The 18,212-nt window shown below is 40.8% G+C and overlaps 2 protein-coding genes across 7 annotated transcripts in view; one reads left to right on the top strand and one right to left on the bottom strand.

Annotated features, from left to right (window-relative positions):
* Nucleotides 1–228: 228 nt before the first annotated feature.
* LOC124269231 (myogenesis-regulating glycosidase-like) overlaps nt 229–18,212 on the top strand; it is a 121,841-nt gene continuing 103,857 nt past the window's right edge. For all 3 annotated transcript variants that reach the window (XM_046704247.1, XM_046704248.1, XM_046704246.1), the window contains exon 1: nt 229–334. The gene's annotated coding sequence lies outside the window, so the exon portion shown is untranslated. The remainder of the gene's footprint in view (nt 335–18,212) is intronic.
* The window catches only part of LOC124269233, a 30,214-nt gene continuing 24,283 nt past the window's right edge, over nt 12,282–18,212 (bottom strand). For 3 of the 4 annotated variants that reach the window (XM_046704251.1, XM_046704250.1, XM_046704252.1), the window contains exons 2-3: nt 16,748–16,843; nt 12,282–16,416 (exon numbers count right to left, since the gene is read on the bottom strand). In XM_046704251.1, coding sequence (XP_046560207.1) covers nt 16,238–16,416; nt 16,748–16,843 — 275 coding nt within the window. In that variant the 3' untranslated portion in view covers nt 12,282–16,237. The remainder of the gene's footprint in view (nt 16,417–16,747; nt 16,844–18,212) is intronic. The other variant, XR_006896465.1, reaches the window with a different exon arrangement.

The following is an 18,212-nucleotide window of genomic DNA, read 5'->3' as shown; positions in this document are numbered from 1 at the left end:
ATGAACATTAAAGATAATATCCGAACTACAACTAAAACGAGCTCTACAAGAGACTCCAAGTACAACAGCACAGCTTTGTGAATTATTGTGCTTGAATAAGACATCAAAATATGCCCCGAGGCTTGTCGTCAACGTATGCGATGTATCACAGCAAAGACAGCCCCGGGCGCCCATGACACCCCGAGTCTTCTAAACCATATTTAGTTGTCAGTGTACAGGGGGAAGAGAGTTTTAGTTGAACAGCCGTCGGCTGGCAGTGCATGTCGTCTCTTCAAGCTCCACACACGGATACTGAAAAAGTTCCAGATTCTGAAGACCTTGTTCTTGGCTCAAGGTAGGAAGATTTTTATGTTATATCTGTATATGTGCTTGAAAACTGAGAATCGTGTTTGACGTTATCTTAACTTTTCAGCTACGTACCGTGTCAGTTTGACAATGTTTATGTCTGGCTATGGGATAACCACTGATTACAAACCTTCTTGAAGCTGTTTATCACCCCTAAGTTCAGAGATTTCGAATTTACGCCATGATATGTCCCTGTGCCATATGTTGACATATGAATTACTCTACAGTATTTATATAGACTGGCAGAGGTCGAGATATTTCTCATTTCTTAAAGGAAGAAATAAAATTTAAAATATTAAACTTTCAGTGGGATACGAACACTGAAATTCGACAAGCACACATCCCAAAGATCCTTCTGTCCCATCCACCATCATGTCCTACACATAAGGTAGAAACACACAGTATATAATTATAAATATATGTTCTTATATAGGCTTGATGTATGCATGATAAGTGCATGGTAGTGAGAACCCATGTTCATACTACAGTGTTAGTATAAGCTTACCGTGTGTGTTTCAAACTTCTGCATCCGTCCAAGGTCATGATGACATCGAGCCAGAAAAAATATCCACAAAACATATTTGTCCGAGAAGGAAAGGTGTGATGAATATGTATTTCCTGGAGGACACAGGGGCACGTCTGGCGTCATGTTAACGTAGTTTTTACCTCTAACGTGTTCCACTTACATGGACAGTATAACAAAAATACTGCAAAAGCCTTTTTTTAATTTCTTAAAATTTCACGAGTATGGTCACGCTATTGTTCAAATCCGGCATGCAAAGATTCACTTCAAATCTCTTATGCATGTATAATAGCGTTTAAACATGCTCAATTAGTTTCTGTTCAATTTGATAGTTGTGTGTTGATTTGATCGTTTCATTTCAAGGATTCTCGCAGCTATATGAAAACAATGGCGTAAGTCAGAATTCGCTTGGATAAATTAACGGTTAAAAGACAAAATATTATGGATGTCAACTTCTTTATTCTTTAATTAACAATTAGCTCTGAAATTAATGTATTTATCGAAATATTGTAGGAGCTGACTTTAATATTATTTTTAAATGATCATATTGGAAGCAAAAACGTATAATTATGTTTTGTTGTTTTGATCACATGTGTAGAGCATGTGTAACGGTTTCTGTAGAATATGTTGTAGAACATGCTCATGTACATGAGCCAAACAGGCCGCGTTATGTCAGAACAGAAATACATCAAGCGTACAACTGCCCAATAACCCTACATCCGAGAAATAATGGCTAAATACATGTCACTCATGTCGACATGAACACCAAAGCCTTATCCCTGGACAGATGAAACGACTTGAGCTTACGTACATGGGAAGTCGTCGTGTCACGTGATTGATGACGACGTTAGGTCACCCATGTCACGTGACTGCTCCAGTGATATTCCGTCTGTTTTCTTGTGGTTATATATGTTTTATTGCTGCTATTTTGGGGTCTGACACTGGTGACGCTATTGTCGAAAGACAGCTCCACTGTAATACATCAAGTCTGCTTTCTCGAGAAATACGCCAATTTACTTTTGTGGAAACAGACGAAATGTGATATTTTGTTTGCTTCTTTCATTTCATGATGCTATTTATGCATTAAAATTGTCGGGGAGTGTTGGGATTGTTTAAGTTTTTGGATATAATTTAAAGTTTGAATACACGTGAAGTATTTAATGACCATCGGAAATCCAGTTAATGTCACAACGAGAGACGAGCCATGGGGACTGATTTCAAAACTGTCGTCATCTCATGGAACCAAACAAATAAATCATAAACACCAATTGCTTGATACTTACGTTTATCATGTAACGTCAAAAAATATAAACTCCAGATTTGTGGTTGTTCTATTTCTGTGATCTTATCTGAAGTGATTAGAAGTGATTTCACTTAAAGCGACCAACTGTTTAAGTATGCTTCGTCGCGAGCCCGGATGTTCTTCTTGAAGTCGTAGCATGTTATTACTCTGCAACAAACTTAGATTGTATTTTCAAGATTGGGATAGCTATTGCCCGAGGACCTTAACCAGACGTATATTTAAACACAAGTATGCCGATGTATGTTCCAGGAATTCTGTTTGCTCTGCCCAGAATGGTTCACTCTAATTTTGACTCTTCCCATACTGATCACTGAGAAAGAAGGGGGCGGGAGGCTCCCTATAGTTCGCCGGTTTGTTGTTTAAGACCGCTCTCAGCAATATCCCAGTTAAAATCGAGTCTGGACCCGACAATCCACTGATCAACAACATGAGCATCGATCTACAGCACAATCATCCAAACCTATTCCGGTTCATCTGGTTGATCCAGAAAGTTGAAATCAGCGAGAGAGCCAAGCTGACTGAGATAGACTTTGGTGCAGCAGCACCCACCTGAAAAGCTGTCTACAAAGAGAAGGAGAATCGGCTAAGTGTGAGTGAGTGAGTTTAGTTGTATGCTGCACTCAGCAACATTCCAGCTATAGGGGTGTGTGTGTGTGTGTGTGTGTGTGTGTGTCTGTACATATTCGAGTCTGGACCAGACAATCCAGTGATCAACAGCATGAGCATCGATCTACGCAATTTGGATACGATGACATGTGTCAACCAAATCAGCGTGCCTGACCCCCCGAACCTGTTGATCGAATTTTACGGAAAGCATGGGTTGCTGAAGACCATTTCTAACCCGGATGTCCAAGTGTTTTCTCCCTGTACTCTGCAGATATAGGCATGAACACGTGTTTAATGGGTAATGTTATTATGTTCCATGTACTATTGTCACATTCGTATTTTCACAACAATCACAAAGAACACCTGACCAGGAAACCCGTTAGAGTAGTCAGAATTGCAATAGAAATAGAACAAAAGCTGTGTGTTATTAAACATACCATGAAATATAAACTTGCCTCTAGATTATGTCAGTTAATAATGAAGTTGACACATCATTGCTGATCAGCTCCCATGGATATGTTTTGTCAAACAACTTCACGATTGTGCTTGATAACCCGTATTTGTGTACTGCACAATGACTTGCTACAAATATAGAAGATATATATTCCAAGATCAATGAATTGGACCCGCTTCATTATGGAATGTTCAAAACATATGCGTTAGTTTCCGTAGCAGTGTGTACGGGGCATTGCTAATTATGATCATGACAATTAATTAAAGAAAGGGTTTATTTTTTTAAAATAGGAAGGTTTGAGGAAGATGAAAGTTTTGACTGTTCTGTAACTATACACATAGTACCTATATTCTTCGGGGGCAAATGTGTCTTGAGTGTTCAACCTGAACCCATGATCCACCATTATCCCTACAAAACTCCATTTTATCAACCTTTTCAAAAACAGCTGATGTACTGTTAGTATTTAGACAAACCTGACGAACGACGAATGTTTGAAGCGCCCCTCCAATGTGTGGCGGTATAGAGAGTCGTTACATTGGACACTACACACGTTACATTGGACACTACTGACGTTACATTGGACACTACAGACGTTACATTGGACATTACTGACGTTACATTGGACACTACAGACGTTACATTGGACACTACAGACGTTACATTGGATACTACGTTACATTGGACACTACAGACGTTACATTGGACACTACATACGTTACATTGGACACTACAGACGTTACATTGCACACTACAGACGTTACATTGGACATTACTGACGTTACATGGGACACTACAGACGTAACATTGGACACTACATACGTTACATTGGATACTACAGACGTTACATTGGACACTACATACGTTACATTGGACACTACAGACGTTACATGGCACACTACAGACGTTACATTGGACATTACTGACGTTACATTGGACATTACTGACGTTACATTGGACATTACTGACGTTACATTGGATACTACAGACGTTACATTGGACACTACAGACGTTACATTGGACACTACAGACGTTACATTGGACACTACAGACGTTACATTGGACACTACAGACGTTACATTGGACATTACTGACGTTACATTGGACACTACAGACGTTACATGGGACACTACAGACGTAACATTGGACACTACAGACGTTACATTGGACATTACTGACGTTACATTGGACATTACTGATGTTACATGGGACACTACAGACGTAACATTGGATACTACAGACGTTACATTGGACATTACTGACGTTGCATTGGATACTACAGACGTTACATTGGACACTACAGACGTTACATTGGACACTACAGACGTTACATTGGACACTACAGACGTTACATTGGACACTACAGACGTTACATTGGACACTGCAGACGTTACATTGACACTACAGACGTTACATTGTTACATTGGACACTACAGACGTTACATTGGACACTACAGACGTTACATTGGACACTACAGACGTTACATTGGACACTACAGACGTTACATTGGACACTACAGACGTTACATTGGACACTACAGACGTTACATTGGACACTACACTACACACGTTGGACACTTGGACATTGGACACTACACGTTACATTGGACACTACAGACGTTACATTGGACACTACACACGTTACATTGACATTGGACACTACACACGCTACATGGGACACTACAGACGTAACATTGGACACTACAGACGTTACATTGGACACTACATACGTTACATTGGACACTACAGACGTTACATTGGACACTACATACGTTACATTGGACACTACAGACGTTACATGGCACACTACAGACGTTACATTGGACATTACTGACGTTACATTGGACACTACAGACGTAACGTTACATTGGACACTACATACGTTACATTGGATACTACAGACGTTACATTGGACACTACATACGTTACATTGGACACTACAGACGTTACATGGCACAGTACAGACGTTAAATTGGACATTACTGACGTTACATTGGACATTACTGACGTTACATTGGACATTACTGACGTTACATTGGATACTACAGACGTTACATTGGACACTACATACGTTACATGGGACACTACAGACGTTACATTGGATATTACTGACGTTACATTGGACATTACTGACGTTACATGGGACACTACAAACGTAACATTGGATACTACAGACGTTACATTGGACATTACTGACGTTACATTGGATACTACAGACGTTACATTGGACACTACAGACGTTACATTGGACACTACAGACGTTACATTGGACACTACTGACGTTACATTGGACATTACTGACGTTACATTGGACACTACAGACGTTACATTGGATACTACAGACGTTACATTGGACACTACAGACGTTACATTGGACACTACTGACGTTACATTGGACACTACACACGTGACATTGGATACTACAGACGTTACATTGGACACTACACACGTTACATTGGACACTACAGACGTTACATTGGACACTACAGACGTTACATTGGACACTACAGACGTTACATTGGACACTACAGACGTTACATTGGACACTACAGACGTTACATTGGACACTACAGACGTAACATTGGACACTACAGACGTTACAGACGTTACATTGGACACTACAGACGTTACATTGGACACTACAGACGTTACATTGGACACTACATACGTTACATTGGACACTGCAGACGTGACATTGGACACTGCAGACGTGACATTGGACACTACAGACGTTACATTGGACACTACAGACGTTACATGGGACACTACAGACGTTACATTGGACACTACAGACGTTACATTGGATACTACAGACGTTACATTGGACACTACAGACGTTACATTGGACACTACAGACGTAACATTGGATACTACAGACGTTACATTCGACGCTACAGACGTTACATTGGACACTACAAACAGTAAACTGGACACTACGTTAAAATGGATATTTCATTTTAAAGCGTGAGCCAAACAATGTCTACAATCTTAAGGTGTTCCATCTTGACCTTGCTGTGACGGGACTGGCCACTGCTTCGAGCTGACCACTAAATACCCTTGCCCTTGGCGAGCCATAACGTTGTCAGTAGATAATACGACACACATTAACCTCATCGGTGTCGCTTTCACTATACCTATATTACAGCATAAGGGCGGTTATGGACTTAATGTATTGTCTGGAGACCAGAATGCAATGTCTTTGTAAAGGTCACTGATACAGACAGTGTGTTCTGGGAGATGAAATCGAGCTGAGAGCGGTGGAACAGCCTTACCTGAAGCCAGCCTGTGTTTCAGGAACTGTATCTCTAATATTTACCCACATGGTCAGTCTTTTGTTGCGGATAGAAGTAATCATGTTATAATATGTTTTACAGATTAAAGATGAAAATGTAGCAGAGAGGGTTGGGGTGATCCTGGCACAGTCAGGCTGGTAAGGCGCATCAGCTCAGGGCCCTCGCCCCCCTCTACGCGTAGCCCAGACAGCGAATGGGACTTCTCCCAGGAAACACTGCCTAGTCGAACCCACCAAGAACTTTCCGGAGAATATGAAGGCTCCCCAACACTGCAGCCTTCTGCATTACCCAGAGTGTCAGAAGGACTGTGCTCCCGGTGGAGAACCCGGGCACTCTCCTGATCTGCGCCAAGAGATAAGGAGGTACCAAACCATGGGCACCGAGAACAATGGGGAGCCTGGTGACAGTGTACTTGGGATGCAAGCGAGACATTTCAAAGGCGAGGTCCGCATATTTATCATGCTTTTCCTGAATCTTGCCAATCACATTGGTGTCAAAAGGGACAGAAAATTCAATGATATAAATAAATTCATTGGCTTTATCAAAAAGGACAAGATCAGGTTTGTTGGCAGGAATTCTTCTGAGGCTGTATATGGGCCTATTCCACAGAAGTTTGAAAGCATCATTTTCCATGACGCCCTGGACATGTTCAGGGTCGTACCATGGATGGGCCTCGGAGTCAAAGCCACAGACATGGCGGAGACGGTAGTAAAAGCAGCAAGCCATGCCATCATGTCGTTTAAGATATGCTGTTTGTGCCAAAGAAGGGCATCCACTGACAAGGTGTTAGACAGTCTCTGTAAATTTATTACATAGTCGACATTTCATATTGATATTTTCTTTAAGAATCACATTTTAGCGATTACGAGTGGGAAGTGACTAGTCCTGAGCAGCAAAGAGGAAGCCCTCAGTTTCACATTTAAGACCAGCCGACTTCATCCAGGCGAAGGAGTCGGTGGAATTGCTCTTCTGTTCCACACACTGCATGCAATGGTTTCTCAGATAGCTTGTCCACAAATGACCGACTCTGGGCAGACTTGGTGGAGGACTTCACCTGGTGTACTCCCATCGTTGTACCGTCCAGCAGTACATCGCCATCAACAAAATCAACATCAGATTTCAGATTCTGTCCAACAACCTTAGCACGCTTAAAATAGCTGTCGAATTCCTTGCTTTCATCATGAGTCTTCACATGCATCACCAGAGGATCATCCGATACATAAATATGTGCAAAAGTACACAATAAAATTCTATCATGAAGAGCCTCCACATTAATCAAACCCCGACCTCCAGAATTGATTGGCATATATAAACGGTTAAGAGAGGAACGGGGGTGGTGGGCTCTGTTATCAGACAAGATCCTTCTGGTCAGACGGTCAAGACTCTGGATGTCTTGTTTTGTCCAATCAACTACTCCAAAGGAATAGGAAAGGACTGGCACAGCAAAAGTATTGGTGGCTTTGACCTTGTTTCGAGCATTTAGCTCTGAGCTCCAGATTTTCTTTAAGCGAGATTTGTTTTTCTTGAATTTGGGCATTCTGGAGCTTGTCGCGAACTTGCATTCCAAGATAGGTGAAGGTCTGATCTTCCACAAGATGCTCAACCGATTCTCGAACTTGACCGATCCACCATTAACTACCTTGCCACGTTTCAAATGAAGAGTATTACATTTGTCGAGCCCAAACGTCATGCCAATATCATTAGAAAAGGACTCGACAAGGAGAACCTGTTTTTTTCAAATTGGTATCTCCTTTGGCAAGGATCTTGATGTCATCCATGTAAAGGAGATGAGTAAGCGGTGTTGGGGATCTGTGCTGAGGAGGTCCGGGATGGTAACCCTCCTCTCTGTTGAGTAGAAAGCTCAAAGGATTTAGAGACAAACAAAAGAGCAAAGAACTAAAGGAGTCCCCCTGGAATATTCCCCTTCTGATTGGAATAGATTCCTTGCGAGTACATCTCAAGTCGAGTCGACCAGCAACTCATTAAAGACTTGAGTAAATCAAGTAGTCGCTCCGGGAGGTCAACACAACAAAGAAACTTCAGAATCCATTCATGAGGGACAGAGTCGTATGCTGTTTTGTAGTCAATCCAGCACATGGAGAGGTTGCGGTGATATTATTATCAGGATTATTGATGTCATCCTTCTTAATAATGAAACTACAAATAGACTGTGCTAAGGTTCTACGAAAAAATTCAGTACCAGCAAACATAGATAAAACATGTATAAAAGATTGGTAATATGCAGTCTTTGGAAGTTTTCATCATCTCTACAAAATATTGTCCAGGCCAGGTGATTTGCCACTATCAAAAGTTCCAACGGCGTCGAGAATTTCGCTTTCTGTTATTGCCCAGTCAAGCATTTCCACATCACATTCTGTAAAGTCACTGGTCTCTAGACTATCCATAGTTTCTAGCAACTGAGTTGTACTATCACAATCAGAATCGTCATCAGAAGACAGAACAGAAATGTGACATTCACTGGTCGATTGTTCTATTACAAGCCACGTAACCTATACTTTTCAAGTAACGAGTTTCACGATACACTTTACCAGAATGTTCTTTCAACTGAAGATATCTTGGTTCCTTCTTGTATAATCTACATGATTCCTTATATGTATTCCTTAAAGTACAAAAAGTCTGTCTTGCAATCAGTTCGTCTAAACCTCCCAAGCGCCTTCCTCGTCTCACGCTTGCAGAAATACACCCATCGTAACGTTAGCGTCTTGACACCTTCATTTAACTGAAGGCCTTTCCTTGATTTGGTTGCATCCAGTATTTGACTTACAAACTATTTGACGGCAGCATCTAGATCTATGTCAATATATTCGGTTAAATATTGGAAAAGGGCATAAATTTTATCTGTCAAACAGACTTTAAAGTGATTAAATAAATATCCACCTATACGTTTCCGGGAGATTAGGTGTAATTCCCCATAGATTATCTGGCAGCCAATTAGGAAAGTAACAAGAGAGGGCCAAAGGCTGGTGGTCAGCCTCAAGACGTTGACCCATTTTTAACATTGCTATATAATATCAAAAAATTCAAGTGAAGAAATAAAGTAATCCGTTACACTACCTCCTTGTGTGCTTATGTAGGCATGCTCACCATTGGCATCGCCAGATACCTTTCCGTTTACCATGAAAAAGTCCATATGTGTAGCATGTATTTAACAGTTTTCTGCCAAACGCGGTTATTACATTTATCTTTGGATGTCCTTTCGCTGACAGAATGATAATCTCCACCAATACAGGGAGAACCAATAATATCATCAGCAACAGAATCAGCCTCGTGCGTTCAGGATTACTCTTAGTTGTTGTGTATCATCAATAAGCAGGTTCCAACAATTACTAAAGGGGGAAATGTTGTCAAATAGGAATTCCTACAGCGTATCGAGCGCACATGTCAAGTTAGCAGTGTAGTAATAACTTAAACCAGTGGGAGGGATATACACAGATATGTACAATATAGTAAAGCCAAAAACATGTTTGCACAACTTTATACAAATAAGGTTATCCATACCCGTTGTGATTCTCCGAAAATGTTCACTGAACATTTCTTTCCGCATACCCATAAAACACGGCATATGCGACCGTAACAGTTGTCCCTCTTGGATAAGATCCGTTATCGACATGGACGGTACTATTAGATTATCTCCCTTTGACCATATACAGTTTACGATCGTTGCAGCATAATCTGAAGATGACGAGCTGTAACCTTTTGACTGACAGGTTTACACAGACAGGTCTCTGTAATGGTACTACAGAAATTCATGAACAGGGTTTAAACACTATATACGTGGGGGTGTAAAAGTAAATAATTTTTATAAAAATTGTGTGAGTATATGTAGAACAGGCTATGTTCGCCCTTTTGTATGGTGTCATCACCGAATTCCTGTGTCATATTATTTTCAACACTATTTTGCCTCTCCAGACAATGTACAATCGAGATCCGGTATGCTTTCGTGTTGAATTAACAGTTTGTGAACTATGGATTGATTTACAGATAAAGAACATATTTCAGTTATAATTAATTATGTCATTGTATTGTTGACAATGGTGAATTACGTAACATACTAACAAACCCCTTAGGCTTAAGTGCATATTGTGAATGCTAAGTTTGAAAGAAGGATTATCCTAATAAATATACGAGCGTCCGGCGTCATAAAGCTGGAATACTGCAGAGTGTGGCGTTAAACATCCAACAAACTAAAGCATTTAACATGAACAAAATAGTGAACACCCCGCACAGCTGAGATTTGTTTATACATGAACACAATAGTGAACACCCCGCACAGCTGAGATTTGTTTATACATGAACACAATAGTGAACACCCTGCACAGCTGAGATTTGTTTATACATGAACACAATAGTGAACACCCTGCACAGCTGAGATTTGTTTATACATGAACACAACAGTGAACACCCCGCACAGCTGAGATTTGTTTATACATGAACACAATAGTGAACACCCCGCACATCTGAGACTTGTGTATTCATGAACAAAATAGTGAACACCCCGCACATCTGAAACTTGTGTATTCATGAACACAATAGTGAACACCCCGCACAGCTGAGATTTGTTTATATATGAACACAATAGTGAACACCCCGCACAGCTGAGATTTGTTTATACATGAACACAATAGTGAACACCCCGCACATCTGAGATTTGTTTATACATGAACACAATAGTGAACACCCCGCACATCTGAAATTTGTGTATTCATGAACACAATAGTGAACACCCCGCACAGCTGAGACCTGTGTATTCATGAACACAATAGTGAACACCCCGCACAGCTGAGACTTGTGTAGTCATGAACACAATAGTGACACCCCGCACAGCTGTGATTTGTGTAGTCATGAACACAATAGTGAACACCCCGCACAGCTGAGATTTGTTTATACATGAACACAATAGTGAACACCCCGCACAGCTGAGACTTGTGTAGTCATGAACACAATAGTGAACACCCCGCACATCTGAAATTTGTGTATTCATGAACACAAAAGTGAACACCCCGCACAGCTGAGACCTGTGTATTCATGAACACAATAGTGAACACCCCGCACAGCTGAGACTTGTGTAGTCATGAACACAATAGTGAACACCCCGCACAGCTGTGATTTGTGTAGTCATGAACACAATAGTGAACACCCCGCACAGCTGAGATTTGTTTATACATGAACACAATAGTGAACACCCCGCACATCTGAGACTTGTGTAGTCATGAACACAATAGTGAACACCCCGCACATCTGAAATTTGTGTATTCATGAACACAAAAGTGAACACCCCGCACAGCCGAGACCTGTGTATTCATGAACACAATAGTGAACACCCCGCACAGCTGAGACTTGTGTAGTCATGAACACAATAGTGAACACCCCGCACAGCTGAGATTTGTGTAGTCATGAACACAATAGTGAACACCCCGCACAGCTGAGATTTGTGTAGTCATGAACACAATAGTGAACACCCCGCACAGCTGAGACTTGTGTAGTCATGAACACAATAGTGAACACCCCGCACATCTGAAATTTGTGTATTCATGAACACAAAAGTGAACACCCCGCACAGCTGAGATTTGTGTAGTCATGAACACAATAGTGAACACCCCGCACAGTTGAGATTTGTTTATACATGAACACAATAGTGAACACCCCGCACAGTTGAGATTTGTTTATACATGAACACAATAGTGAACACCCCGCACAGCTGAGATTTATTTATACATGAACACAATAGTGAACACCCCGCACAGTTGAGATTTGTTTATTCATGAACATGAGATGATGGCCACGTCTTTATAACACGGACACCTTGAGTAAACGACTGAGACAATAAACAACATGAGCAAATCATCGCATCCGACAAAACTACATCAATTTTATCTGTCGACCGAGGAACGTAATCACTGGTTCTCTCGTTTGAACACAACATGGCCGACTGCCACACAGTTTCAGAGAGCCCGTGAATATTTATTTAATTAACACATATCGTTATTTGATGAGTTCGTTCAGACAACAATGCTACAACTCTCACAACGTGGTCTGCGACACCATCAGCTGCAACATGAGCTGCAATATGAACTACACTGAACAAAAACACATAAGTTATACAGTTTGTTCATATCCACGACGTATGAAAATATATATTCCGCTGTCGTATTTGAATCATGTCAGTTATGAACACGTATAAAACATATAAAACTCACAAGAAACATACCCTTCATCCGTTTATAAATGTCTTTAACTGGCTGTCTATATGTAGAAACCCTCGACCATCACAGTATCAGTATGTTTGTACATGTGGTAATGCTGAATGTCACGTGCCCCGTCATACAATATATCTACATCAAACATCAATCAGATCTCATCATTCAAATGAGACCCGCAATAAATTAAAATTTATTGACAATACATCTAAAAATAATTAATTAATGCTATGAATAAAAATATTGTTTCGAAAATTAATACAATGTTGACTTCTTTCATTCTAATGTATTTAATGATGGGCGTGTTACTGTTAAGTATTATACCCCTGTTGTCATTCTGGGTATGCTAACGAACCTCAAAACCTTGTGCATAACAAAACTTTTATGTTTGATCATTGTTGGCCTACATCTATATTACAACAAACTGTCAGGCGAAATATCAGCCATGAAATTAGTCCAGGTACAATTAAAATGCGCTTATGCCGAAATGACGGATGTAACGAACAGTGTTTTGTCCCGACCACCCGAGGTATGTTATATTCGAAATGCGTATAACGAACTACGGTTACGAAGAAATAAAACTAGTTCGTAGTTTACGGTCTATTTGTTTAAAAAGAAAATATTCCATTAATTAAACTAGAACTGTCATGAACTCAATTTCATTCTTAGAGCAACATGTATATAACCAGGGTTTTTCCAAGTTGGTGAACACTTGCATGCTGAGGCACCATCACTGCGCCAAAACATTGCATTGAAAGAATATAAATATTGAATGAAGAAACGAATGTTTCCTATCAGTCATACCGAGGTGTCTCAAAGCTGCCTAAAGATGAAAAGTATGCTTGTCAATAATCAGTAACCATGGAAACAGAGGGCAAGGGGCAGTTATATACATGCGTATATTACTTTTGTTTTTTTACTTGCTGGTACGTTGATCTGAAGAATGGTACGTCCTTGAGGTTCAATAGACAACACTGAAAACGTAGTCCAACCTTCCACATTCCACACTTAATACAAACAAAAGTAACATTACCTGACGACTGACACTTTTACATGCGACGTACAATGTCAAATATAAGCATTACCCTCTGATCAAAATAACTAGTTCCCATACTTGCGTGACAAACCCCCATCTCTCGGCTTGACATTGGTTTATTGAGAGAACGTATAAAAGACCAATATATCCTTGAGGAACCGTTCGGGAACAACAATATCCGGATTTATCTGAGCGGATCGCTACAAGATGATTATATCTTATTCAAGATGCTTATGTGTAACTTTGGATTTAAAGCTTCAATTTGTTTAAATATAACACTAGATCAAACATTTAAGATGCTTGAGTTAACACTAGATCAAACATTTCGAGATTCGTAACAATAACAATAGTCCCAGGGATTTAAGATGTTTTAGTATGAAATGCTTGAGTATATAACAAGATAAAAATTATTCAAGGTGCTTGAGCATAAACGTTGATCGAGAGATTCAAAACACTTGAGTATAAAACTAAATCAAAACATTCAAGAAGCTTTTCGTAACATTATATCCAAAGATTCAAAACACTTGAGTATAAAACTAGATCCAAAGATTCAAGATACTTTTTATAACACCATGTCCAAAGATTCGAAACACTTGCGTAAAAAACTAGATCGGAAGATTCATGATGCTGGAGTAACACTACCTCCAATGAAAGAGAATGGGTTAATATAGGCCAATACAACAGACGTATGTTTGAGCAATATGTCGGGTAATGTCGAGGTACAAGTCGGGTTACAATCGACTCCCATCATCCCGAAGTGAAAATTAAAAAATAATAATTATAGTTTAACCCACAACACGCTGATCACTGGTGTGACTACGTGGCTGGCATGTTTCTTTCAAATCTTTGGTTCCGACAATAATATCCCTAGCAAGAAATGGCCATATTCACCACGGTTCATTATCCCAACATCTCACTTACATAGGTGAACATGATCGGGTTGGCCTCGTATGCTGTCATTAAGTATTGTAATGTATCTGATATTGGATACATGTACACATGAAGCGATATTTATACCTGATTTGGTCACCGAATTGAATGAGGATTGAATCCAAATGCCACATTGATCCCACCGAAACAGTGCCTCACTAGTGTGTTTTACTGGTAATGCCTTTTTTGTCTGTGACATCAAGATTAATAAACTGATATTCAGGATGTTTTCTAAATGTACTTCAATATCCACACAATCTGTAAACATTCTTTGGTTTCTTACGTATAAAATAATTAAATCAAAGAAAAGATCCTGTTTTGACCTATACAGGTGTAGTAATTTCAAATACATCTCAAATGCTGTAAGTATCTCGAGCGTGAATAGCGTGTTCCCACAGATCATTATGTCCGAGATGACGGGAGTCGCTGTGGGTGGCCCGGGCACTGACCCCTTGTGACACCACAACCTTACATTACAACTGTCACGTGGTTGTGCACTCTGTCTGACCACTAGGGCAGTCAACTAATGTCTTTGTCACCGAACCCTTTCATACACGTCACCAATGTTCGTTTGCCGATACCCATATGTACACAACTTTAAATACTGATTGCTTTTTTAACACTTTGCACATTCGTTGCTAAATTCAACAGCTTGTAGATGAGTATTGTCCAGTCATAAACAAACTTGCGGGTTGTGGCCTTGTCTTTGTGAGAGGCTTAAAAAGCCTCCTCACAAGCCTTGTGGAGATGTTCCTCAACAGTCATCCAGGTCTCGACAGCAGGTGTCCCTACATGTCCCTTCAGTGGTTGACTGGTCGTTGACTGTTTGATTGGACATGTGTACAGTGTCTTATATCACTATCCCGTCCTTTTGATGTTCCTTCATTGTACACACGAGTTCAAATCCACTTTATCCACGAACTCCAATACTCCACATTCTACAGGAAACACTATACAAACAATACATTACTTGACGACTGAAGTTTTGTTTCCACGACGACACTTGAACCACGTCCACATCATGTCAAACATTCATAAGTATCCCCTCTGATCTAAGAGACAAGCTCCCTCACAACACTTGAATGGCAAAACCGCATCCTTTACATGTCGGCTTGTCGTTGGTTCATTGAGAGAACTTATATAAGGTCAATATAGCCTTGAGGATCTGCTTCGGAACTTCATATTAACAATATCTTTGACTGTTTGACGCACTGTGTCATATTCCTATGACTATTCTGTCCTTTTGGTGTTCCACGATTTCAACTCCACTTCATCCGAAGGATATGCCATCCCTGTGTTGACCCTGTGTTGCCATCCCTGATGTGACCCACGCGACCACGATGAAGTGACAAAAGGCCGGTATTCGCTGATATACAGTGTCCAGTGGCCGCCTTGTCTTCTTTCCTTGTAGCATCCACAGTAATAAGGTCAGAAAGTCCAGAACTGATGTCTCATCCTCAGCATCAGTTCAGTCATGCATGTCCTCACAGAGACAGTCGCATCAGCACCATTCACACCTTACATACTAACTCTCACACCGGGTCTGTGGTAGTCACAGTATTCTGGGCTCGTAACTTTTGCATTCTTCTCCTCCCAAAGAAGGCAGCTAATAAGCATATTGTCGCCAGCACTGGGAGACAGACAAGAACGATACCTCCCGCTAGTGTGCCCTTCCGTCTCGCCTTCCCACCATGCACTATCAACATCACACCTGAAAAAATAGGAAAGAGGTACACTATAGGCGTCACCTCGAGATCTGGACATTCGGTTATCTAATTTATATTACAAAGGTAAGTTGTGCAGATGTACCGAAGAACCCTCAGGTAATATGGAGCTACTTCAATAAATCCAGTGAAAAAAATGTATGTACACTGAATATACGTCAATACTATGCAATACGACACTGCATGCGATTTCTATCGCCATGAATCAGGATGAAGATGTCAATTCCTGTGGCCTTTAGAGAAAGAACAACACGGCTACCAAATACATAGTATAGAGCCCGGCTGTCGAATATCGCTGGGATGCTGCACGTGACTCACCTCCAGGAAGGGCGATGAAGGTCAGGAAGAGGAACAAACACACCAACGACACCACGCAGCATTTCTTGCCCAGACAGCGACTCTTCTGGCGGACGTCTGAAAGCAAATTCCATCATATTACAATCAGCTCTGGGGTTTATGAATATTATGTTGAATCGTTAGACAGTTTGGTCGTGGGGGCAATAATTCTGTCACTGATTTGCCAATGTCAAAAATAAATGACAAATTCATGAAGGTCCCTAGGTCTTTTGTCACTGAATTCGTCAACGTAAAAAATTGATGATAAATTGATGATGATCTCGAGATCTTTTAGGCTTACTGCTATAGAATTTGAAACTGGGGACCCTCCAAACATGGAGAACTGCTCCTGCTTCAATCACTGCTTCTGTACTGTACAAACCCAACAGGTCGTCGGTAGTGGCGACCCGGCCGTGGGTTTGAGACAAGGTACATAAATACACTGATTTCATTCAGTCCCTCATATGCAAGTATCCATCGATCAGTGAAGAGATAATATCTTCACACAGCTGCCTGGTTCGTCAAGAACGCCCAAAACTGTGATCCACCATTTCCTGCTTCACTTCTTTATACCTGTTTTTGTCACAGTGACATGTAACTCACTGCAATTTGTTTATCTATTGGTGCCTAACACCGCACTCAGAAGTATTCCAGCTATATGTCACATGTGGACATACGTGTGTACGCATCTGCACACGTTACTCCAGTGAGTAACGGTCTACGTCATGGACAAGGGTGACACGCAATCATTTGAGACATAGTGTGTGATAACCGATACATTTTTTTAATTTGCTTACGACAGCAACTCATGCGACAACCCCTTTTACGACAACGCTTCTTACGACAACCTCTTTTACGTCAACGCTTCTTACTACAACCTCTTTCACGACAACGCTTCTTACGACAACCTCTTTCACGACAACGCTTCTTACGACAACCTCTTACACGACAACGCTTCTTACGACAACTCCTTTTACGACAACGCTTCTTACGACAACCTCTTATACGACAACGCTTCTTACGACAATCTCTTTTACGACAACGCTTCTTACGAAAGCGTCTCGAACGGCAATGCCTCTTACGGAAATACAACTATGCGGTAGTAATGAGTCGTTCATGGGTGAGTAAATGAAACTGATTTTACGCCGCCTGTTCAATATTCCAGCCTCTTACATTCAAGGCGGTAGACACCTGAAATGACCTTCAGACATTGTACACATCGTGACATGGCGGGACTTGAACACGTGTCATCGGTATGAGTAGCACCTTCGGAGGTAGGAGGGGTATTTTGGCCTGTTGTATTAATAATAATGATAACAAAAATGCGCATACAATGTATTATTATTCACCGGAAGTACACTTTGACCCATAGAAGCGGGATTACGATAGTACCGGCTTCGTCGGATTACAAGTTAAGTGATATATATATTTTAAAGGCGCACAGTGT

Source organism: Haliotis rubra, unplaced genomic scaffold (assembly GCF_003918875.1).
Source record: "Haliotis rubra isolate DU_JTF1 unplaced genomic scaffold, ASM391887v1 Scf143, whole genome shotgun sequence".
Lineage (NCBI taxonomy): Eukaryota > Metazoa > Mollusca > Gastropoda > Lepetellida > Haliotidae > Haliotis > Haliotis rubra.
The sequence above is the reverse complement of the archived record's forward strand: the minus strand, read 5'-3'. Positions and strand labels throughout refer to the sequence as shown.